The 23,788-nt window shown below is 55.3% G+C and overlaps 8 protein-coding genes across 8 annotated transcripts; 4 read left to right on the forward strand and 4 right to left on the reverse strand.

Annotated features, from left to right (window-relative positions):
• Positions 1-278: 278 nt before the first annotated feature.
• Positions 279-1,283, forward strand: C8A04DRAFT_38136 (uncharacterized protein; the record flags this gene model as incomplete). The annotated part of the gene is made up of 1 exon (XM_062784126.1): positions 279-1,283. One exon carries the CDS (start codon positions 279-281, stop codon positions 1,281-1,283), a length of 1,005 nt encoding a protein of 334 aa, XP_062635969.1.
• Positions 1,284-4,656: 3,373 nt separating this feature from the next.
• Positions 4,657-7,316, reverse strand: C8A04DRAFT_38137 (VRR-NUC domain-containing protein; the record flags this gene model as incomplete). Its single annotated transcript, XM_062784127.1, has 2 exons — positions 4,657-6,685; positions 6,736-7,316. 2 exons carry the CDS (start codon positions 7,314-7,316, stop codon positions 4,657-4,659), a joined length of 2,610 nt encoding a protein of 869 aa, XP_062635970.1.
• A 323-nt stretch (positions 7,317-7,639) lies between these two features.
• Positions 7,640-8,241, forward strand: C8A04DRAFT_29726 (uncharacterized protein; the record flags this gene model as incomplete). The annotated part of the gene is made up of 2 exons (XM_062781110.1): positions 7,640-7,735; positions 7,891-8,241. The coding sequence occupies 2 exons, from the start codon at positions 7,640-7,642 to the stop codon at positions 8,239-8,241; spliced, it is 447 nt and encodes a 148-aa protein (XP_062635971.1).
• Positions 8,242-8,984: 743 nt separating this feature from the next.
• On the reverse strand, positions 8,985-9,889 carry C8A04DRAFT_29727 (uncharacterized protein; the record flags this gene model as incomplete). The annotated part of the gene is made up of 4 exons (XM_062781111.1): positions 8,985-9,158; positions 9,277-9,323; positions 9,541-9,573; positions 9,688-9,889. The coding sequence occupies 4 exons, from the start codon at positions 9,887-9,889 to the stop codon at positions 8,985-8,987; spliced, it is 456 nt and encodes a 151-aa protein (XP_062635972.1).
• A 1,000-nt stretch (positions 9,890-10,889) lies between these two features.
• On the reverse strand, positions 10,890-12,893 carry C8A04DRAFT_38139 (uncharacterized protein; the record flags this gene model as incomplete). The annotated part of the gene is made up of 6 exons (XM_062784128.1): positions 10,890-10,916; positions 10,969-11,180; positions 11,253-11,511; positions 11,579-12,712; positions 12,772-12,806; positions 12,866-12,893. 6 exons carry the CDS (start codon positions 12,891-12,893, stop codon positions 10,890-10,892), a joined length of 1,695 nt encoding a protein of 564 aa, XP_062635973.1.
• A 454-nt stretch (positions 12,894-13,347) lies between these two features.
• On the forward strand, positions 13,348-14,980 carry C8A04DRAFT_13102 (DNA glycosylase; the record flags this gene model as incomplete). The annotated part of the gene is made up of 3 exons (XM_062777581.1): positions 13,348-13,429; positions 13,536-13,569; positions 13,636-14,980. 3 exons carry the CDS (start codon positions 13,348-13,350, stop codon positions 14,978-14,980), a joined length of 1,461 nt encoding a protein of 486 aa, XP_062635974.1.
• Positions 14,981-15,706: 726 nt separating this feature from the next.
• Positions 15,707-17,320, reverse strand: C8A04DRAFT_29730 (nipped-B-like protein A; the record flags this gene model as incomplete). Its single annotated transcript, XM_062781112.1, has 2 exons — positions 15,707-16,330; positions 16,703-17,320. The coding sequence occupies 2 exons, from the start codon at positions 17,318-17,320 to the stop codon at positions 15,707-15,709; spliced, it is 1,242 nt and encodes a 413-aa protein (XP_062635975.1).
• Positions 17,321-17,914: 594 nt separating this feature from the next.
• On the forward strand, positions 17,915-21,574 carry C8A04DRAFT_13098 (armadillo-type protein; the record flags this gene model as incomplete). Its single annotated transcript, XM_062777578.1, has 1 exon — positions 17,915-21,574. The coding sequence occupies one exon, from the start codon at positions 17,915-17,917 to the stop codon at positions 21,572-21,574; it is 3,660 nt and encodes a 1,219-aa protein (XP_062635976.1).
• Positions 21,575-23,788: the final 2,214 nt, after the last annotated feature.

The raw sequence follows: 23,788 nt of genomic DNA on the forward strand, positions 1-23,788 counted from the left end.
GTACGCCAGTCCAGTGTTCTGGGATTCAAAGAGACAGGGATCCCGCGCCAGGTACTTCGTCCGAAACCAGCCCACACAGGGAGTAGAGTGCTCAATCCTCCTCTCCTTGGAGCCTGGACCCCCTCTTGCAGTCCACCCGGATCATATATTCATTACCTTTCCACTCACCCGCCCGCTCACACCTGCTTTCCCCCCTTCCCCCTCTCCACGGCCGGATTTACCCTCAACTATCCGCCCCGACAACGCACTCCCTCACCAGGACAGACAACTTGCCCAAGATGTCGACCCGACCAAGCTTGAGGGTGTCGACACCCCTTACCGCGAACTTCCCCAGCATCCCGCCGTCGGCCTCGGAGCTCCGGTCTGCCGTATCACTGCCCTCGGCCGTTTCCAGCAACACACCGCTGTCCGCCATCTCGCGGACCTCGGCCTTCCGAGACCCAATCCCCACTTCCGGTCTTCCTTCTGCTGGGCTTCCTTCCGCCGGACCCTTTAGCGCAACGATCAAGCTGGAACATGAGCTCCAGAAGACTCCCATTACGCCGCCCGTTGCGTATCTGGACTTCCTAAAGGGCATGACATTGGTCTCGCCATGCCTCGCCTCGCCACCGCAGACTGGGAAGTCAGCCCTCAACCGGACGAGCACCACTAGTACCACGAGCAGCACGAGCAGCGCGCGTAGCAACGAGAGCCTTGACAGCACCACAAGCACCAACACCGAGCCCGAAGAAGAAACCGACAATGGCAAGGGCGACACAGAAACCGAGGGCGCGCCGTCCACAGCACGGACCGATAGCAATGGGAGCAAGGAGAAGGACGGGGACAAGTCCAAGAGCTCGAAACCCGCGCCAATAGACACCAAGAAGAAGCTTGCGACAACCCCCCGCAAGGTCCCCGAATGCCCCATGTCTGCGCCCCCCGCCGGGACTGTCTTCCCTAGCATGAAGCTGCCCGCCTCGCCAGCCGTCACCACCGCCGGCCTGTACTCCCCACGATCGCCGCTCAGCGGTGCCTCCGTGCGCTCCCACTTCGACTGGGAGGCCGCACTCAAGTCAAGGCGGTTTGCCGAGACCCCCGGCGGATCCAAGCGCCCCGCGGCGCCCGAAACACCAGGCCTTCCCGTTACCGCCGGCACACCATTGACGCCAGGTGGTCACAAGCGCTCCAGCATTCGGCATATCCGGGAGGTTGTCACGCGCACTGTCACTTACACGCCAAGGATGGCGCCCGCGCCCAAGGGTAAGAGGAGGAAGATTGACGCCGAGACGGCCGTTCAGTCGTGAGGTGCATGGATATAAGGACGGGCAAAAGAGGGAACCCATTGAAGAGGCGAATGCCAAAAGAACAAAATAACTCGCGTACATAATACCCTACTATCTTCCTATCTACCATTACTACCCAGCGGTACTGGTTTACCGCGACACACACACCCGCTACATAACAACACACGCCACCTAACCAGGCTGGCGACACACAAAGCACCGTCTCTTTTGTCTCAAAGACCGCAAGATACACACACAACAACACACACTCGAGTCTCGATATCTCTCTTACAACACACTAGCATTTCATTTTTCACCACAGGATGGGGGAGGTCCTAGGGACGTGTGGCGGGCGAGACTTGGATTTTGTATTGGGTCTTGAATTTTTGTACCGGGGGGTGTTGGGATTGCAAAGGCACGGCGTTCGTTGCAAAGGATTGGGATTTGGGGCGCATCATTTTTAGGGCATGGGAAAGGGATGGGAGGAGGTGGTAGGTCTAGGGAGGGCGAACGGAGGGGAAGAAGACGTGCAAGGAATCAGTTTCGATACCACCATCGCGATGAAGGCAGGGAGGGATAACAAGGGAGGGGGGGAGAGAGAGATATATTATGGGGCTCGCTCCGAAATTCTGACTCCCCCACGGTGCTCCCAGTAGGGATTTTTACTCGGACATTTATTAGCAAACTCCCTTGCGTGTCAGTCAATATTACTTGAAATCCTTCCATTTTGGACAACGTTCTCGTGTGGTCTCGTGATGTAATGAGTATTATTTCCCCCTCAGCGGTACAACCAGCTTGCCTTCCATTCTTGTTGACCGACCGCATGTTTTGTTTTTCTGTTTTGTTTGTTTATACGAGATCATGTTTTACGAGATCTACGACCTAGATGTACACTTGCTTCCCGTGATCGACGACCCGGCCGTTCTGCGGCCTGTTCCAGCGGCCAACCCCGTTACTATACCATACCTACCATTGTGTGATTTATTACGCCCATTTTGTTTCCATGGCCCCCGTCATACAACGTTGAGAACCGTTTACATGGTACAAACTTGTGCAAAAACCAAAACAAAAAAATGATTTTGACGGCGATCATCAAGGTAAGGCGGGGTCGATAGTTTGTTTGTTTGTTTGCAACTCCCCTTTTTCCTTTCGACGGTGTTCGTCCCGCCCTTCTCTTGCAGCACCGGCTGATCTACATCTCACGTTGGTTGGACCGGACCGAAGACGGGTGTGTGTCCGTGGTGTGTGTCCGTGGTGTGTGTGTGTGTGTGTGTGTGTTTTTCCGATCTTGGCCCCCGACATATGGCACAGTGTGCGAGATGGGAGGCACTTACACCGTCAGGGCTGGACCACCATCATCAAAAAAAAAAAAAAAGTTCACCAACAGCATCAGAGAACATGCGGAAAATATGTACTGTATGCACATGCAGCCACGGAATGACATGTTGGACGAGAAGAAAAAAAAACAAAAACAGTTGGGCTTGAGACCGCCCAAATTCGGGATTCTTGCACCCTTCGGAGTAGTGTAGGTAGGATTTCCATGTAAGTCAGCTGAGAAAAGAAGATGAACTCGGTCCTCCGATCTCACAAATGATCACTTCCACATCACCCTCGCCCTCAGGAGGAAGACACGCGCGCGCACAGGCGCATGAGCGAGCAAGCGTCCAGAAAACAGACAGACAGACAGGCCAAAAAAAAGGAAAAAAAAAAGAGACATCCTGTCAAGCGACACGCCCACCAGACCCCTCCCGTCATTCCCCCAGAACCCGTTTCGCGAGGTCGCTCCCTTGAGGCCCCCAACCCGAACCGCCCTAGCGCGCTCCCGCCCGCATGGTCGACAACCATCCGCGCCATACCCCAGCCGGGCGGCCCCACCCTCTGGTCCCTGACTGGCTCGCCCCATCAGTTTTAAGCGCCCGTCCCCAACCCCCGACATGTGGGCCCCCCGCCAGGTCCAACCAACTGAGCCCAAACCGAACCGACACGCCCACCTTTTGCACACACACCCTACCCCCCTTCCTGGCTCGCCAATCGCGCATGTTCCACCCTGGGCAGCGAAAGGTGAACTGGGCCACGGACGGTGCGCGCGCGTGTGTGTGTGTCGTCACTTGCAGGTCTGCAGGTCGCGGTGCGCTTGGGATGTGATTGGATGATGACCCCTGGAGAGGGGGGAACAGAGTTGTTACTTGTAAGCGCCCGTTCGGTTTTGTTGAACCCTGGCAATTGTTTCTTTGTCTCTTGTCGTCCCGTCTCTTTTGCTTCATCTCTGCCTGCTGGGGGAAAGGGGAACCGATGAGAGGGAGATGAGAGGATAATTTGCCCACGATGGCCGAGTGAAAAAAACATAAAAAACAAAACAAAAGAGGGGGTGTTGTTTTGCTTCAGAGGGCAAATTCCCGGAACCAGTGGATATCGGCGCATCTCCCTGTACGAAGGAACACGCTTTTCTCAAGCACTGGCTGAACCACTTTCTCCCGTTCACTAGAAGCCCACCAAGAACAGACACTTCCCCTCCTGCCAATGAGACCGGCAATGGATGCCTTGCACTCATCACGCTTCCTGCTTCCTGCTTGCTGCACCTGCCCTGCAAGTTCCTCGATGTCGGCCGCTGTCTCGCACATTGGCTCGGCGGGGCCTCTTGGTCTGTCCGGCCGGCAGGCAAAATAACAGAGAGGCGCCCATAGCATGGCACATGGATGCTCTTCTCGGCTTGAGGTGAAAGCTGTCGGTGTGTGACCAGTTGCGTTGCAGGGCTGATGTTCCATTCGGTCGACCGAGCCACACCTCGGAGAGGCCGGCAGCAACACTGAGACGAGCGCTGCTGATTGGTAGCAGGCCACATGTTTCTCTGCCGACGTGGCAACCGGAATCATAAAACAAATTACGACTGTGGTGAGCTCAGGCAGGAACACGGGCGAGAAAGCTCAGGGAGGCATAAAACATGTTTTCGCTTCGCTGGTGTGTCGGACTCTTGGCCGCGGGTATGAAACATCGAGGGTGTTCAGTGTTCCCATCTCAAACCGTGGTGCCCCTGAACTCCTGAAGAGCGTACGTCCACGTTTCGAAGGCCTGCGGAACGTTTCGAAACAACCCGTCCTGGGGTTGCTCTAAATTTGGAGGGGTCTAATTTCCTCCCGAAATTCCACGTGCGGTGTGGTGACATTCGAATTGCAACAACCCGTGAGTGCTCTTCGCCCCCTGCTTGCAAAGATGAGCTGGACGAACTTCCTGGTGGAACGCACAGCGCGGTCGGAATGGAAGCTGAGGTTGGCTTTTCTAAACCTCGGAACTTGAGAGGTTCGGAGATGAGGATACTATTCTGAGCGTGCATCGGCTGGTTGGGGCGAACCAGACACCACCGACTTACCAGAGCAGCTTCATGAAAGTTCCTGAATCAACCTGGACGCACCTCGCGTGCCACGGCATTGCACAGCGCAACGCGTACTCCCGCCCCAGTGAGAACATTGATCCATAGACGTTGCGTGTCGCTAAGCCGGTCGTTGGCGCTCTTGACTTCCGCAAACATGACTTCCCCACTTGGGCGGTCGCCATTGCCGTTGGCCTCCTGCTCATCTTCGTGCGTCCGCCAGAGAATGAGATCCGGGACACCGCCTCCTCGAGCCTTGTACTCCTGGGCGAAGACTTTGCACACGGCCGCGAGTGCGCCGCCATCAAAGCAGGTCACCAACTCAGCGAGGTCGTCAATTCCAAAGTCCCAATTCAGCCCCACAACACACGTCTTGCGTTCGTGTTCCCGCTCGTATACCTCCCGGAGAATCCTAGTGGCCCCGCCGTTGGCGATTTCGACAAGTCGGTGGTTGATTTGACTCGCCCGGGCCGGGTAGAAGGCATCGGTGTGTAGGTCCAGCGGGCACGTTTGGAATGCTGTCTGGAAAACGTTTGGGATGTAGACGAACAAAACGTCGAAGAACAGGTAGGCAAAGAGCGTCCGTAAAATACCGCCCTCGCTGTGATAGCCCTTCCAGCCTTGGGTGCGATAATGTGAGAGACACATCTCTTCAACGCTGACCTCAAGAGGCCGACCATCCTCGCCCGGATCACCTAGCTCGTCCAACCATAGCGTCTTCGCCCCAACTTTCCCCCTTAATGTCCCCTCATCTCGCACCACCTGGATACCACCCACTGTGTGCTCTTCCGGCTCTCGTAGTTTCACATGGCCAAAGTCATGCTGGAGACGACGAGGGACCCGTAGCTTCTTCTCAAGTTTGACGAGGCGTTTTTGAAGGTCGTAGTGGTAGATGAGATGACAATCGCGATCTTCCAAGGCGGTTTCGCAGGTCGTCACGGCGATGCGCTGCCAGTGCTTTTTTCGAACCTCAGGGTCAACCGACACCGGGTCCGGATCCGCTTCCCACATGTACCGCTCCTCAAGCAAGGCCCTACGTTGATACCAGTAGCCGCGGCGAGCAGGGTGAAAGAGGTGCTGGCCCAGAAGCTCAGTGAGCAGCTCGTGTTCCTCCTTGTATTTGTGCAATCGGCCGAGGATATGGGCAGTTTTGTGCGCGATCCGAGTGAAGGCGTGACCCGCATTGAATCGACGGAGATAGCCTCCTTCGCCAAACTCGTACACATGGTCCTCCCGGTCGTTTTCCTCTTTAATAAGCTCTCGCCAGCGGGGCGCTATGCTGTCAAACACTTCGAGGACCTTGCGGAAACCTTCTTCGCCGGGTGGCCCATTGAATTCCAACACGCTATCAACGTCGAATTCTTTTCTCATGGACAGCTCAAATTCAAGAAGATGCCGGCGCGAGGCGAAGATGTTGGTTGACCTGCACACAATGTAGTCCGGATAGTTTCTCCTAGCAACCTTGGCCAAGATGATCGTCGTGAGCGACTTCTCAGACCACTCAGTCGAGCGGTAAAACACCAAATGCACACGCTCGAATAGTTTGAACACGGGTTCTGATATTCGAATCAAGTGACCGGTTATGGCGAAGATTTTGTTTAAGAAGTGAGCGTTCCTATTCGTGTCATTGTTGTTCTCGTCGCTGCCTGATCCGGTTGAGTTATTCGTACTTGATCGGCGAAGGCCAACGGCCATAAGACCCGACTGTTGGGTACTGGCACGACAGAACGCCTTGGCAAGTTCGCCCTTGTTTTTCCCTTGGACTTTCGCCTCCTTAGCTAGTGCCCGGAGTTCGTCGAGACTTAGTAATGAAGTGGCTTCCTCTATCGAGTCGATGGAGGAGCCGGAATCATCAATAAAGCAAAACTCGGTCCCCAACTCCCAGCTTTGGGAGCCTTCGAACTCATAGTCTGGCTGGGGGTTCACATCATCAGGCAATGGCCGGGACTGGAGTAAGCATCCAATGGCCAGAGGCATGTCCGAGATGTCGCTATGGTACCCAAGTCGCTCGGCTCGATGCCACAAGGCGGCCTTGCGCAAGAACAGGCGCACATACCTGAGCGAGTTAGACAAACGTTGCCAACGGGAAGGAGTAGATAATCTCACAGGTACTGAGCCTCATAGCTTAGGTCCCGCCACTGCGCAAAAACACATTTCTCCTTGTCGTCAAACAAATGCGACTCATTATCTAGGACGGTGTCAAGTGCCAGGTTAAAGGCGTCAACGTAGATGGAGCTCTTCCCCCGGACCCACTTCCGGCTGTCTATCCGCGATGAAGCCTTTTCTTCTCCGTCATCCTGCGACAATTGAGACGCCCGCATAGCCTCATACTCTTTAATTGCCTCCTTGTCGGTCGCAATTGCGGGGAGGGAATTTTCAAAGGCCGTCTGGTGCTTCGGCTGTATTGCAGCGCCCTCCTCAACATCTTGATCTAAAGGGTTCTTGCCGGGCGTGTGTGATTCGAGAACCGCAGAGTCATCCTCGCCAGCACCTAAAGAAACCGGCGTTGGGTTTTCATCTTCTTCGCTGTCCCTGGTCTCAACCAGTCGAGCTCTTTTCCTCGGCGGTTCTGCGACGCCCAGGTCTGGTTTGGGAGAGCCTGAGGTCTGGCCGGATGTGGAATTTGTAGATAGCGGGGGAGGTTTGTCTTCATTTCTGGGCCTAGTTCGCTGGATGAAGCGGTCCATTATGGATGATCACAAAACCGACAGCAGTTGGACAGGTCCATTTTGTCACTCCGCTGTTTGTAATGAGAAATCTGAAGGTTCCAGGCAGAAAAGGCCCATGAAAGAAAGCGCGACGGCCCCTTTCCCCTTTGGACGCGACATCCCGTGATTTCGTGTGTCAAGGTGGGGCAATATGTGGGGCACTTTAACAGCTCCTTGGGTCGAAGCTTCAACCCAGAGCAATTCGATCGTGATCTTAACAAAGGTCGCGTGGTGAACACGCCAAATTGCCATTGTGCGCCACAAACTTGTCGGACAACGTACCCGCCCCCCAAAATCCAGCAATGGAGAACTCAGAGGTTAAGTCAGAGGCTGTCAATGGCATCGAGCCCGACGACGCCGACGATGTTTCCATGATCGATATACCCCCGCAAGACCCGGTATGTTCTCCCCGCTTGACCTCGCCCACGCCCGGCCCCCCAGACACCCGGCTGCTTCACTCGCTCAAAGAACCATTGTGCGGCGGTTGCACTTCTTTCTTCCCTTTCAAATCGCCCAACCGTGACCCAAAAGCTGACCACCCTCACCAACCCAGCCCCAACAATCCCCATCAATAGCCACAACACCAGCAGCAGCCGCCACCGCAGCCGCCGCTCCCTCTCCGCTCCCATCAGCGCATATCCCGACACCTGTACCTATCCCAACGCCCGGCCAGCAACAATCACAACAACCTCAAGTCCAACAACAGCAACCCTCGTCGCGCGCGACGTCGCAACATCCAGACACCATGCCTCCCTCCGCGACAGCGGCCGCAGCGACTGTTGCGGGGGGGTTTACCATGCCTTCGGAAGCGACGCCGAATGGTGCGCCGGTGCGCCAGTACCTTAACAGCAAGGTTACGGTGGTGTTGTTGGAGGGGATGAAATTGGTCGCGAAGGAGCAGTGAGTTTTTCTTTCCTTTCCATCCTTTTTTTCCCAGGGGATTTTGGGATTGTCATTTGGAGGGTTGCGCTATTGGATGACGGGCGACGGGAGGCTGGGGCGCAACGCAACGCAAAGAAATTGAGGCTTGTATTTATGCTAACGATTGGATTTTGTGCTAGGCCGAGGGATCCATTACGAGTGTTGGGCGAGTTTCTATTGCAGAGGAGCAAAGAGTTGGAGGGAAACGAGGGTAGCTCGTAATAGTGACCCAAGGTTGAGAGGGTCCGTACGGGCATAACGGGCTGCTAGGAATGAGAGCTGTTGAGGCCATGAAGACGGGTATATGTGGCGTAACATGGGGTTATGTGGGCAAGGTTTCGTAGAACATGGAAACAGCTGGCAAACATGGAGTTAAAGGACATGCAGGCCATGAGGTACCATCTCAGACCAAAAATATGGAAGATAGAGGGGGTAATGCATTGCATTCGTATCCTCTCTCATCACTACTACTCAACCCCTCGCATTATCTTGTTCATCATGCTCGGGGAAGGCAATAGACTGCGCTTATTGCAGTGCTCTAGAATGCAAGTTTCCTTTCCATTCCCCAAACTCCAGTGGCCCAAACCGGGGCTGCGGACGGCGACACAGCGGCGGGGCGAAAAGCTGCAAAAAGACACCAGATACCACCCCTTGACTCTGTCTCGCCGAACGGCCCTTTTTTCCTTTCCCAGACTCGCGGCGTGCCCCTCACATCAAACGACCCGTTTAGGCGACGAGAGTGCTGGCAGTCGAGGACTCGTACTTCCAGGTGGGGGGGAGGACACCGACGGTCTTGTAGTAACGGGCCAGACGGTGGATACGCGACTCAATGAGAATGAGGCGGAACTTGGAGTCCTTGTCCTTGCGGTTACGCTCAAGGTGCTTGCGGACGGCGACAGCCTGGGCAAACAGGTCAGCTTGGGGGCTCCAGGTAAAACGTGGGAGTGGGGTGATGCATCAAAATGCAGCAGCGCTCCGCTCCATTGACGAAACGGGCGGACAGCTGAGAAAGGCTTACCTTCTTGATGAGCATGTACAGGTCCTCCGGGATATCGGGGGCAAGGCCTGTTCACACAAATCTCTCTGTCAGCCTGATGACCAAACAGAGGCGTAGTCCATCTCTTGTCTCATGGCCTTTCAAGTCCTACGAGTGCGAGCCGGCCCAAGCGGTCGTCCATCTCGGGACATTTCCGTGCTCGAGCGGCAGCATCATCGTGGATTGTTCTTGATGGTCCGTTTCTTGTTTCCCCAATGTTTCTTCAAGGAGTCGATCAATCCATACCGTTGCTCTTCAGGATCCGGAGAATCTTGTTACCTGTTCACAAGCAAAGTCAGCATTAACCGTTCCTTCAACCCCTCATCACACCTATTCAATTTCCAGCAGCCCCCCTCCTCCGCCCCGTGTTTCCTGATCCCAGAGAGAACGTACCGGTCACGATCTTGACCTGGGCAACGCCGTGGGAGTCACGGAGAATGACACCAATCTGCGAGGGAGTCGCGCCCTTCTTGGCGAGCTTGCAGATCTGGTCGACGACCTGCTCGGGGGTGGTCTTGAGCCACGCAGGCGCGGTGCGCGAGTAGGGGAGCGCGGAGGACGAAATGCCCTTTCCGTTGCTGTGAAGACGACCCATGTTTGGCGGTTGGTGTTGGTGTCGGGGGGGACGGATGGGTTTGTCGAAGAGATTCTGGCTGGTCGATCGTGAGGAAGGGACGGGGGCCGCGAGCGAAATTTCCGCTGGAGAAGTTCGAGATTCTGTGGGCGGAGAAATTGGCTAGGGTCGGATTCTGATTGGTTACAGCATTTGAAATTTGCACGTGATGGAAAACGTGACCACGTTGGGGCGCCAAGATTTCTTAGAGTGGGGCCTTGTCGCTGGTCAAAAGTGGGAAATTTTTCCAAGCAAACAAACTTCCACATTTGTTCGCGGAAGACCAACTCTCCAACGCGACCTTCTGCGGCCGGGTTTCGCTGCTGCCATGGAGTTTGCGATTTTGAATTGGTAGCCCAGATCTCGAGATGAGACACGTCTCGTACCGGTACCCTTGTGACGCCGTGAATACCTAAGGTAAGCTTTCACCCGGTTTCATTTCTCTCTGCCCAAGCCGTTTCCCTGATGATCTACAACCTTTACATTTATATTCTGGTACCTCTTATGTTAGGGTCCTTCGGGACTCGATGAATGAACTGGACTTCTGATAATGGCACACATACCTCATGTTTTCCAAGTATGTTCCCATAAGCAACCGCTAACGCGCTCACAGGTAGCTCCTCAGTGCCAATTGGTCGATTCTCCCATGGATACTCTCTCTTTTCTTCAGTTTCGTAAATAAATAGCATTGCAATGAACAGAACTTGTTTTGAATTTCCACCCGATCCCAAACAACCCGTGCAAACCCGTCCTATAATGAGCCCCGACACATGTCGACTTCTGATGCGGCGCAAATTGACTTCGTGCGATTGATAATTGTACATGTTACTTTGGATCAGTCGTTCGCAAGAATCATAACCTTCCGAATCACGGTTCCATGAGGACACCCCTGTTCCCTTTCCATTCCCCATGCCTTCCTCTCTCATCTGGCCCCTAAAACAATGGATAATCACCCGCTCAAGCCGCTCAAATTAGACCCCCATTACCAGGCATTCACGTCAAAGTTTTCCTATCCAAGGGTTAGCGGGGGGTAATGTGCGTCCAGAAGGGTCCAATCTTGCCTCTGGGAAGTACGTCGTGACGACAGTACGGTCAGCAAACTTCCTGCCGGCCAAGGCCTGTAGCGCTTTGGTAGCGGCTTCCGGCGTCTCGAATTTAATAAAAATCTTCCCAACACCGGCGGACTGCCTGCTCCCGCCGGCTGGTCGCGGGATCTTGATGGAAATAATGGTGCCAAACTTCTCGCACTCTTCCTGGACATCATCACGGATTTCTAGACAGTTGTTAGTCAAAGCCAGTCTACAAAGCCACTCGGTTTTCGTGAGTGGAGGAAGAAGCAACATACCCTCGTAATCATCGTTATCCATCAGCTCATCCGCCGTCACCATGTTCAACAGCTGAAGCACCCTGCCCGCGCCGGCGTCCGCTGATGTGGTACCGGCAAGCATGGACATGGCATTGACGCCCATCTCGCCCGATACCTGGGTGATACCAATGCTGGCCTTCTGGACCTTGAGCGCGCGCTCACCGAGCATCATGTTGTTGAGGCCCTGGATCGCAACGCTGGTGACCCCTGGATCAGTGTATTCGAGGAAGGCAATGCCCTAAGGGAAAGTTAGCTCAACCGTCTTGGATTCCCAGAGGTAGAAGAGAAGAAGGGGAAAAGCTTACTCTCGACTCTTCAGTCCCGTTATCCTTGACCAGAATAAAAGACTTGAGCTTGCCAAAGCTGACAAGCAACTCCATGACTTGGTCCTCCGTCAGATAGAGCGGCAAGTTAGTCACGCTGATCTTGTTCGGGCTGTCAACCACAATATTAGATGGCACGGTGGCATCCGGATCAAAGTTAGGATCCTCCACCACTGCGGGCACAATGTAGTCCTTCGGCCGGCGAATCTGCAAGCCCTGTGGGCCAGCGCCGTTGCCGTTGGCCGCGGGCGCATCGTCCGCCTCCATGGTGATACCATCCAGCGCCAACGCTACCGTCGCGTCCGTGTTGTTCCTGAACTCAACCATACCAAAGGTGTGATCGGGCGAGACATGTGCCTGGAGGCAGGGATCGGCAGCGTCGATGACGTTCAACCCATTGAGTTGGAGGTTGAAGAAGCTGGCTAAGCTGTCGTCGGTGGCCGATGGTGGGAGGTTCGAGACGATCAAACGTTTGCTCTGGCGGGAATTCGTGGGTTTGAGGGCGGAGTTGGTGACGGTGCCACTGGGCTGGTTCATGAAAGCCTGGAGCTTGGTGGGATCCATTGCTTGTTGCCGAGGCGCACCAGGCAGGGGGAACATGCCAGACAACTTGGCCTGCTCAGCCGTCACGTTGTCGTACCCAGGCGGCTTCAGATCCCATTGTGTCATGCGCCTCTTCCGATCGAGAACCGAAACGACGTCGGTGAGGTCGGGCGTTGGTTCGCGCTTCTTCGGGGGTGGCGACGCACTTCGCCGCCGTTCCCTTTCCCGTTCATGCTCCCTCTCACGCCTACCGCCCCCCGCGCGACGGTCGTCGAACAAGTCCCGCTCCCCGCGACGATCGCCACGCCTGTCGTCATCCTCCCGCCGATTCCTAGCCCCACGATCCCGGTCCCATTCCCTCTCACCCCGGTCGCCCCCCCGACGCTCTCGGCCCGAGTACCTGTCTTCCCGCTCGCGGTCACGGTGGCTTCGGCTAGAAGAGTAGGCGTCGACATCGCCGTCCTCGCGACGGGATCGGCCGCTGCGGTAGTCGGGAGATCGGGAGCGTCTACGGCCACCGCCCCGGTCGCGGGTATCACCTCGGTCGCGCCTATCGTCGCGGTCTCTCCTAGGCTAAAATGACCCAAGTCAGTTCCCGTTATTATCACAAGGTCAGATGGAGAGCAACTCACTGGGTAGTCGCGAGATGAGCCGTGGCGGCCTCCGTCTGCGTCGCGTCAGGTTAGCATCCATCAATTCGAATTCGTCGCGGAAAAGCTGACGTACCCCTAGAGGAATAGTTATCTCCGTTCATCGTCACTCTTGCGTATGCCGGATCAATTCGTGGTGAAGATGTGTCGAGCCGCAGGTTCTTGGATAGGTCGCGGGAACGTGACCGAAAGGCGCTTGACAGCGATCGCGAGGCTGGAACTTTTTTGGGGCGACATAGAATGCAGGTGCTTGGCTAGGCTATTCCGTTTCTGGTTTAGAGCCGTCTGGTAGGCTGCGCTGAAAGGGTGCCACTGAGATTTGAGTTTCAGTGGGTCGCCATTGCACTGGCCGAATCCAGAGCATTTTCCAACCACTGGACGGCACTGTCTCTCGAGTTTCTTGAAGCCCTCAAGTCCTGAGGTACATGTACCCATCATTCACTCGCTCCCAGACTCGGGTGTCTCTCTTTCTTTCCAGACTCGAAATTCGAGTATTCAGCCGCTCCTTAATACTACTTGTTACTTAATCTCCTGTCCTTCTTTTGCCGCGGCTGCGCAATGGCAGTGAAGGTTGCAGAATGGCGCAAACTGCCCCTGAGTCTCGCGGAGCTTTGCATTGACACAACTCTCCGCTGCGGTCGTAAGTCTAGTTATTTCCTGCGCAATTCTCACTTCCATTCCGCCCGTTCTTTTCAAATTTAGTAGATTAGGTTCGTAGATGAACAACGCGTTAACTCAGAAATAAGAATCATTTCGCTGGCGAAAAATTGACGGAGAATGGTGAGTGAGCATTTCACTTCCATTCGACCCGAGATCAGCTCACAAGTCGATACTGACATCAACCAGGCATTGTGTCCTTGGAGGCCGCATCATCTCCCTGAAGCAAGACACATCACATCTACATTATCGTGTGACCTGGCCCAAGACAGGCCCCAAGCCCACAATCACGTCGGCCCCATCACTCACTCACGGCATCACCTCACCGGAAGATGACACCGAGTCCCTCCTACGCAGTTACTTCGCTCTCTCGGTCCCTCTCTCCTCACTCTACAAACAGTGGGCGGCATCCGACGCCAACTTTGCCCGCCGCGCCCCGTCATTCACAGGCATTCGCATCCTAAACCAAGATGCCTGGGAGACGCTCATCTCCTTCATCTGCAGCAGCAACAACCACATCTCACGCATCAGCTCCATGGTACAGAAGCTCTGCACCCACTACGGTCCTTACATCGGCACCATCTCCGGCGAGCCGTTCCACGACTTTCCAGACGCCAAAGCCCTCTCAGGGGTCCAGGTACAAACCCACCTCCGGGAGCTTGGTTTCGGCTATCGCGCAAAGTACATCGTCGAGACAGCAGACATTGTCGCAAATCACAAACCGCCCGGGTGGCTCAACGATCTTCGCAATCCCGCCGTCCCGGCCTTCGACCAAGTGCCCTCTCCCTCCACCAATGCCACAGCTGAACCACCCATAACCACCACACCCAAACCCGATGATTCCAACCCACTAGTAGGAGACGCCAACCCCCCAGGCCCAGAATCACCCACCTACCGCGCCGCCCACGAAGCCCTCGTCACCCTCACGGGAGTCGGCCCCAAAGTCTCAGACTGCGTTTGTCTGATGGGCCTAGGATGGGGCGAGTCCGTGCCAGTTGACACACACGTGTGGCAGATCGCGCAGCGCGATTACAAGTTTGGCGGTGGCGGTGGCGGTGGTAAAGGGAAAACGAAGACGCTCAGCAAAACCATGTATGACGCCGTGGGGGATCATTTCCGCGCGATCTGGGGCCCTTATGCTGGGTGGGCGCAGAGCGTGTTGTTTACGGCGAATTTGAAGAGTTTTGCGGAGCAGGCTGAGGCTGGGAAGAAGAAAAAGACGACGAAAGGTGAGGAGGCGGAGGGGATTGTCAAGTTGGAAGATGGAGTTCTGGAGGAAGAGGTTGAGGGTGAGAGGGTGACGGCCGCGGTTGCTGTGGTAAAGAATGAGCAGTTGGAGGTGAACGAAGGCGTTAAGAAGGAGGAGGTAACCGTGTCTGTGGTAGAAAAGACAAGCAAGAGGGCGGTGAGGAAGAGGAAGTCTGTAGCTGTTGAGACCCAAGAGACTAGTAGGGGCAAGAAACGGGTCAAGACGGTGGAAGTTGAGGTCACTGCTCGCAGGACGAGTCAAAGGATAAGGGCCACACGGAAATAAGCTAATGTAATTTTATTCACCAACTGCAAAGACGAGCTGAAGTAATATATCTCCAATGATGCAAAGCAAGAAGGCCTCTCAATCTGCAAAATCTCAAGCATCAGCCGCGGTCCAATTTGTGATTGAAAGGGAGACGTCAAAATAAAAGAATGAAATGGAACAAAATGAATAACAGCCTTAATTTGACTGGAAAAAGTACAAAAAGCTCACCACAGAACCCTATCCCCGTCCGGAGGGATAGCGGTCTGTGGTTACGAAAAGCCCACTGGGGGGGCTTTTTCTTCGCTGGCCCCGGGAATCGAACCCGGGGCCACTTCGATTTACGACGAGAGTAGGCGTGGTGCTCCTCCCAATGCCGCTACGCCAAACATACTGTTTGGAGAATTGGGAGGAGCTGGTGACTGTTTTGCTGCGGGATCTAATATATATAGTGTGGGAGGGAAGGAAGGTACACGTTTGGGGCCGGCAGGACTTGGGATCGGATGAACCTCAGGCAACGCCGCCAGCACACAGGCAAGAGGCTGCATCTGTTGCCAACATGGGTAACGTGCGGAGAGGGTTGGCAATACAACAGAGTTGATGGTGATAGAAATGGCTGGGCTACAATGGAGGGGATCAGGCACTGCCAGTACCCCGAGTGTGTCCAGGGACTGCTTGTATTGGTGAGCTATAAACTCGTGACGGTGGAACAAGACCGTCAACATCAAACCCAGCTTTCTTACACCATCACCTCGCCGCTGCGGTTCCATCACCCCTGGTCAACAGCCCAACCTTCCATTCCTTAAACATGCGCTCGGTGGGTGGCAAAAGCCCGTTACTCGCTTCCAGATGTCGGATAATCTCTCGTCTGGCTGCCGCCGGCAGACAAATCTCTTGCGACTCGCAAGTCACACTCGCAAGCATCTTATCCGCGTCCTCCAGAGGCAGCGGTCGGTAAAGAAGTTTAATGGCTGGCGTGGATTGGGGAATGCCGCTGGAGGAATACACAATGCTACTGTTGAGTACCCAGATATGGATGGCCGATTCCCCTAGCTCAGGGCTGTCACTCTCGCCTGGCGTGACCCCGTCTGCGGCGGTTATCAAGGATTTTGAGGAGCCAGATCGCGAAATCGTTGAGATCAATGTGGCTGCTAGGCACTCTGGGATGCCGGGTGAGGCAGAGGAGATAGAGCTGCAGGAGACCTGCCACTTGAGCAGGGTGACCGCAGAGCTCCGGAAGTTGAAGAACCCCAGCTGGGTGCGGCAGCTTGAACAAAAGACGTTCAGGTTACGGGGTAATTTCGACGAATCGGTCTCCAGAGGTAGGCTTTGCCTATCCACGGAACCTTGGTCATAAGTAGAGAGGGAGAACTAACAAATAGGAGAAACCGTCAGCTACTGACTGACAAGAGGTTTAAAATAATTGGATTGTGTATGTCCCTCCATTAATCCCCGAGCATTCTCAACATACGAACGATCGGGCGGAAACCGGAGATCGGGCAATCTATCAGATGAAGCGATCCGTCCCATATAGGAGGTTCACATTCATTTGATAGCCTGAGTAAACAGGAAAGCTGCCAGTGACTTGATGTTGGGCATTTGTATCGGTATCCACCCCATTGAGGCGGTATACGCCGGCTTGGCTACCTTCTTGATGCCCCAGACAAAGATCTGAAGTGTCGCAGGCGAAGAGAGAAAAAAAAGATGGGGAGAAAGTGTGATACCACTCAAACTAAAACTTACCGTCAGGTTTCGGCAGTCGCTTTCTTCAAACAAAAATGTTGTCAAATCCACAAACCCGACACCGGTCTGAGCGGTTATAATGGAGGAAGCGCCGTACCCCCTCGCAGCAAGACTTGCTTCATCCGCCTTTCCGGTCCCATTCCCTTGGTTATGGTGATGATGGTCAGGCTTGTGACAATGCCAAAATTCCATCATCTCGGCCCAGTTCTCGCTGGGGAGATCTTTCCAAACCTTGACGGAGCCCTGCCCAACAATACCAGCGGTACAGTGTCTACAGGTTACACCGGAGCTCGGATCTAAATCGGTGGCCGACCAGGGTATCTGATCGACCTGATGCGCCTGCGGTGCCACCGCGGTATCGAGAAGGAGACGCCATGAGACTGATGTGCTGCCTTTTTGTTTGTCTTGGATTGGGAGCAGCGTGCTGCCGCGAGATACCTTGGCTGGCAGAACCAAGGAGCTTGTGATGCCGCGATGTTGGAGCTGGATCGTCCTGCAATCGGACGAGATGGAAATCTGGGTTGATGCATCACATGGCGAAGGTAGAGATGCGGCTAGGGAAATTTGGCGGATATTGGTGAGCAGCTCGGCGTAAAGAGCACAGTCGCCCGTCGTCATTTTGGTCGAACAGTTGAGAGAAAAAATGCCCCAAAGGATCGGGAAGTCGCCAACAACCCGTGACTGTACCTCTGCCTGGATTTCTGGCGAATTGAAGGTTCAGATTTTGAGAAAATGAGTCAGACAGGCAGTGAAAGAAGGAACCAACGACGTTGCGAGTCTGTCTGAAGCAATTGGTGAGAGGTCTGGATGCTTACCTAACATACATCTCGCCCCATGCCAAGCGTTTTAGCGCTGCAGCCTCGTTCGATCGCCCGCCAAAATTTCACACGAACGACAACGGCAGAGAGCTCCATCGTGCACGCCCCTTCAGCCGCAGCTTTTCGACGTCGCGCGCTCGACTTTCAACTCCTGACTTGCGTCTCGCTCCATTCCAAACATCCGTCCATCCATCCAACCCATCTCCATCCTACAAGCCATTTCAGGCGATTAGCCTTGCGGTTCCCGACGACATACCCGACCGACAGCGGCGATTTGACGAACGGGCGCGTGCACGCGACTTCGACCTCGATTTCGGACCGGCACAAACGGCCCATTCAAACACACACTATTTTGCGAATGGGATGAACGCAGCGCCGAGCGGGCAGCAGCACCATGTCGGACGCGGACTTTGAGCAGATCCGGAAGCTCCAGGCCGAGCGCAATGCCGCAGCCGCAGCAAAGAAGGGCTCGAAAACCTTTGACCCAGCCAACCAACGGGCGGACACCTCGACCAAGGCCAAGCTGAGCGAAGCTTGGGACACGGAGCTTTATGAGCGCGGGAACGGAGGCGACAAGTTTGCGGGATATCACCGCTCGCTCCCCGGAGCTGACGACGATGGCGATGAGGAAATGGCTGATGCCGACAACTCGCGTCGTTTGGTTGGCCAGTACACCGCTACCCGTTCCCAGATCGATGAGTTTGCGCGCGGAAATGGCGTCGAGGAGGACGACCCGCTTGCTGGCCGTGGTGAGAAGAGCAACCGTATCACCGACCGCGAAACAGACTATCAGAAGCGCCGATTCGATCGCGTCTTGACGCCAACACGCGCCGATCCTTTTGCTGCTAACCGCCAGGACGGTGCCGCGGGGGAGGGTGAGAGCTACCGCAGCATTATGGAGCGCCGTGACCTGGAGCGAGAGGAAGACCGCGTCCGCCGTGCGATTGAACAAAAGGCGAAAGATGGCCCGATCGAGGAACACCAGCCCACGCTGAAGGACTCCGCGGACAAGGAAAACGAGAACTCAGTGTCTGGTGATGCCGCAGGACGCAAGCGGAAGAAAAGGTGGGACGTGGCCGCCACCGAGAGCGCCGAGCCGGCTGCTCCGGCTGCTGCCGAGCCCAAGAAGAGATCGCGTTGGGATCAAGCGCCTTCGATCCCAGTTGTCGGAGCACCAGGGGCAGAACCGAAGAAGCGGTCCAGGTGGGATCAGGCTCCGTCGGCTACGCCGGTTGGGAACGTTGGGTTGGCAACACCAATGCATCCATCTCAAGCCCCAGTATTGCCCACCGCCTTTGGCACAGATGCTTCCGCCCGATACATGCCCCTCAGCGATGAGGAGCTTGACGCGATGCTCCCGGGCCCCGAGGAGGGCTATAAGATCCTTGAACCACCACCAGGCTATGCGCCCGTCCGGGCCCCGGCGCACAAATTGGTGTCGGCGCCGACGCCGGCGACGGGGTTCATGATGCAAGACCCCAGCACCGCACGGCTGGCGGGTCAACATGTGCCCAAAGAGATCCCTGGTGTTGGCGATTTGCAATTCTTCAAGGCCGAAGACATGGCCTATTTCGGCAAGCTTACGGATGGGTCCAAGGAGGACGATCTCAGCGTCGAGGAACTCAAGGAGAGGAAGATCATGCGTCTCTTGTTGAAGGTCAAGAACGGCACGCCTCCCATGAGAAAGACTGCGCTCAGACAGCTTACAGATAACGCACGCAACTTCGGTGCCGGGCCCTTATTCAACCAGATCCTCCCGCTTCTCATGGAGAAGACGCTCGAGGACCAGGAGCGCCATCTGCTGGTCAAGGTCATCGACCGCATCTTGTACAAGCTGGACGACATGGTCCGGCCGTACGTTCACAAGATCCTTGTCGTTATTGAGCCACTGCTCATCGACCAGGACTACTATGCGCGCGTGGAGGGTCGCGAAATCATCTCTAACCTAGCCAAAGCGGCCGGTCTGGCGACCATGATCAGCGTTATGCGGCCCGATATCGATCACGTCGACGAATACGTGCGAAACACCACGGCCAGAGCGTTTGCTGTCGTCGCATCCGCGCTGGGTATCCCGGCCCTTCTCCCTTTCCTCAGGGCCGTTTGCCGTAGCAAGAAGTCATGGCAGGCGCGCCACACCGGTGTCAAGATCGTTCAGCAGATCCCCATTCTCATGGGTTGCGCCGTCCTCCCCCATCTCAAGCAGCTTGTCGACTGCATTGGGCCCAACCTGAACGACGAGCAAACCAAGGTGCGGACGGTGACCAGTTTGGCCATCGCTGCTCTTGCTGAAGCCTCGAACCCCTACGGTATCGAAAGCTTCGACGACATTCTCAACCCGCTATGGACCGGTGCTCGGAAGCAGCGAGGCAAGGGCCTGGCGGGTTTCCTGAAAGCCGTGGGCTACATCATCCCACTGATGGACGAGGACTACGCCAATTACTACACCAGTCAGATCATGGAGATCCTGCTGCGTGAGTTTGCGTCACCCGACGAGGAGATGAAGAAAGTTGTTCTCAAGGTCATCTCCCAATGCGCGGCGACCGACGGTGTCACAGCCGGGTACCTCAAAGAGCACGTCCTAGACGAGTTCTTCAAGAGCTTCTGGGTGCGCCGCATGGCCCTCGACAAGCGCAACTACAGGCAAGTGGTTGAGACCACGGTGGACATTGGCCAGAAGGTCGGTGTCAGCGAGATTCTGGAACGGGTCGTCACCAATCTCAAAGACGAGAGCGAGGCATACCGGAAGATGACGGTCGAGACTGTCGAGAAGGTTGTTGCCTCTCTCGGCGCTGCTGATATTGGCGAGCGGCTGGAGGAGAGGCTCATTGACGGCATCCTGCACGCGTTCCAGGAGCAGAGCGTCGAGGACATTGTGATGCTCAACGGTTTCGGTTCCGTCGTCAACGCTCTCGGCACACGCTGCAAGCCATACCTGCCTCAGATCGTCAGCACGATCCTCTGGCGTCTCAACAACAAGTCGGCCACTGTCCGCCAACAAGCCGCCGATCTCGTCTCGCGTATCGCGATGGTGATGAAGCAATGCGGTGAGGACGCGCTCATGGGCAAACTGGGCATTGTCCTCTACGAATACCTCGGTGAAGAGTACCCAGAGGTGCTAGGCTCGATCCTCGGCGCGCTCCGATCCATCGTCACCGTCGTGGGCATCAGCCAGATGCAGCCGCCCATCAAGGACCTGCTCCCACGGCTCACCCCGATTCTCCGCAACCGGCACGAAAAAGTACAGGAGAACACCATCGATCTAGTCGGGCGTATCGCCGACCGCGGGCCGGAAAGCGTCAACGCCCGCGAATGGATGCGTATCTGCTTCGAGCTCCTCGACATGCTCAAAGCACACAAAAAGGGCATCCGCCGCGCAGCCAACAACACCTTCGGCTTCATCGCCAAAGCCATCGGCCCCCAGGACGTGCTCGCAACCCTCCTCAACAACCTCCGCGTCCAAGAACGCCAGTCCCGCGTCAACACCGCCGTCGCCATCGGCATCGTAGCCGAGACCTGCGCCCCCTTCACCGTCCTACCCGCGTTGATGAACGAATACCGCGTGCCCGAACTCAACGTCCAGAACGGCGTGCTCAAGTCCCTCTCCTTCCTCTTCGAATACATCGGCGAGATGGCCAAAGACTACGTCTACGCCGTCACCCCGCTGCTCGAAGACGCCCTCATCGACCGCGACCAGGTCCATCGCCAGACCGCCGCCTCCGTCGTCAAGCACATCGCCCTGGGCGTCGTCGGCCTCGGCTGTGAGGACGCCATGGTCCACTTGCTCAACCTGCTCTACCCGAACTTGTTCGAGACCAGCCCGCACGTTATCGACCGTATTGTGGAGGCCATCGAGGCCGTGCGCATGGCGGTCGGCCCGGGATTGGTGCTGAATTATGTCTGGGCTGGCTTGTTCCATCCGGCGAGAAAGGTGCGCACGCCGTATTGGCGGTTGTATAATGATGCGTATGTGTGGGGGGCTGATGCTATGGTGCCGTATTATCCCAACTTGGTCGAGGAAGGGATTGATCGGGGGGAGTTGGCGGTTGTGCTTTGAGTCAGGGGGGCTGAGGCTGGGGATGGGGCTAAGGGGTTGAGCTAGGTAGGGAGGGCTCAGGCTGTTGTTAATGGAGGGGGCTAGGTTGGTGGTGGGTGTCTAATTCTTTCCTCCCCTTTCTTCTCAAGGGAGTGGGATTGCCAGTGGTGTTGATTAGTTACGTTAGATGATCGATCGTATCGGGTCAGCGGAAAAGTAAATGGGGTTCCATGTAGCATGTAGGGTATGGGCAATGGAAGCATGCAGGCAGGCAATATCAGATGGGTTCCTTTCTATCTTCACTTTCTATTCGCATGAAGTGTAGTTTTGCTGGTGGTTGTAACTTGGTAGTGACTTGATATGTCTTGGGAGTTGTTGAGTTGGGCTTGGATGTGATGTCTCTTGGGCGTGGTAGCTTTGGCTGATGTTTTTTATTGTCTAGGCTGTATGTGTCAATGGTAAATTGTATGCACAGCAATCCCAACGAGTTGATGTGTTCATCATGATTACTCTCAGTACGTCCTCTTCATCCTCGCTCAGCCGACACCCGAGCCGGTCGGGATATCAATCAAGAACAACAACATGGCCCCAGGTCCAAATCTCCCATAAGGCGCCGCCTGGTCAATCTAGCACATGTCATTGTGCAACAACCCCCGAGTCTCAACTCCCACCCTCACAAGACCTACGTAACCCAGCCGAACTAAGACCACGCAACTCCAGCTGTATACTTCGTTACACCACTCCTCCTCTCAGCCCGCGCCCCAACGCTGTGCCATGTCGGACTAACTCTCGGAGAATAAACCAGCGAGTGCTGTGCTTCCCTCCTTACTCCGTACGCGCACAGGTTACGCAGTTCATGTTCTTCTTGTCCCACGCCGGAATAAGCTTCCATGTACCTTGCCTTTGCATCGTGTGTGACGAAACCATTGATGCGGCGAAACAACACGGCATGCCCGGGTCCGGTTCCGTTCCCGCTTCGGCGCTTCCGCTGATTGCTTCCGGGTCTGTGTATGTAGTTGACGAGCTTTGTTTCAAGCTGTTCCGTCTAGTTTCAGGATGTAGGGTACACCAACAAACTCATGACGACGGAGGAGAGAAAGAGAGAAAGAGAGAAGAGATAGATGACTTCTACAAGGGCGTCAAAATTCCTCCATCAATGATTATCCTCCCTCGACAAACAACGCCGGCACTTTTCCCGCTTCCTCATTTTCTCTCCCCATGGATCGGACAACGTTGGATACGACGGGATGTTGCGCTGCCCTCCGGCCCAGGCACTATAACGTGTCCTGGAGATATCCCCATACATCCTCGTGGTGTGGTGGTCTCCCATGTATTGCACTGGGTGGTTGTCGGGGGGGGGGGGTCCTTCGCAAGGCGTGCGTGCGTGCATTCATCCCACGATTCCCACCCCCTGACCACGGACCGTTGAACCATATCCAGGTAGTATTCGGGCCAGCAAAACAACATGGCTTCTCCTTTCACCTTTCATCCATCATGCAGGCACGCACACGCGCACATTCACTACAGACACACACACCGTTGCAAAAAAACACACAGACATCTCGGTGTGTTTTTTCCATCTCACCATCCACGTTGTAGTGTAATCCGTCGCACCCCCTTTATCATATCCCTACTCGCATTCGCATAGCATCCCGCCATTACGGCTTTTCCCAAGACAGTTCCATCCGCATCTGAAGTCCTAGCCATGTTTGGACAGTTGCATAACCAACAGAAGCATGAAGCAGCAGGGAGGATAAAGGGGGAGGGGGGGTGAGAAACCATGGACTCAACCACAGCACAACACAGCACGCAAAGCTGAAAAGAAGCAGCCGGGACAACAACCAGCGATTGTGACTTTTTTTTCTTTCTCAGCCCGAGCTGACGGATCTGATGCGTTGGGTGAGACAGAAGTCTGCGGAGACCTCCAGAAAAGAGTCTCTCAGCAATGCACTGCGCTTCAGCTGAACACTCGCTGGTTTTTCAAGACAATTCCGAATCTCGGTGAATTCCAGCGTGTTCACCAAGGACAACAGGTAGGGGAAAAAAATTGAAAAAAAAAAGCTAGAAAAACCGACTCGGTACTGCACACTGCACACTGCACGCCATTTCGCAAAAGCCCCCAATTGAGCCGGCATATGCCCGTGGTACCTAACCGGGGTCAGGATAAACGCTCTCCGGGCCGTCCTGGCTGTTTTTTCCTCTTCTGGGAACCCCGTCGTGGTGTTGCCCCCCCCC

The sequence above is a fragment of the Dichotomopilus funicola genome (genome assembly GCF_033296635.1).
Source record: "Dichotomopilus funicola strain CBS 141.50 unplaced genomic scaffold C8A04scaffold_42, whole genome shotgun sequence".
In the NCBI taxonomy this organism is placed as follows: Eukaryota; Fungi; Ascomycota; class Sordariomycetes; order Sordariales; family Chaetomiaceae; genus Dichotomopilus; species Dichotomopilus funicola.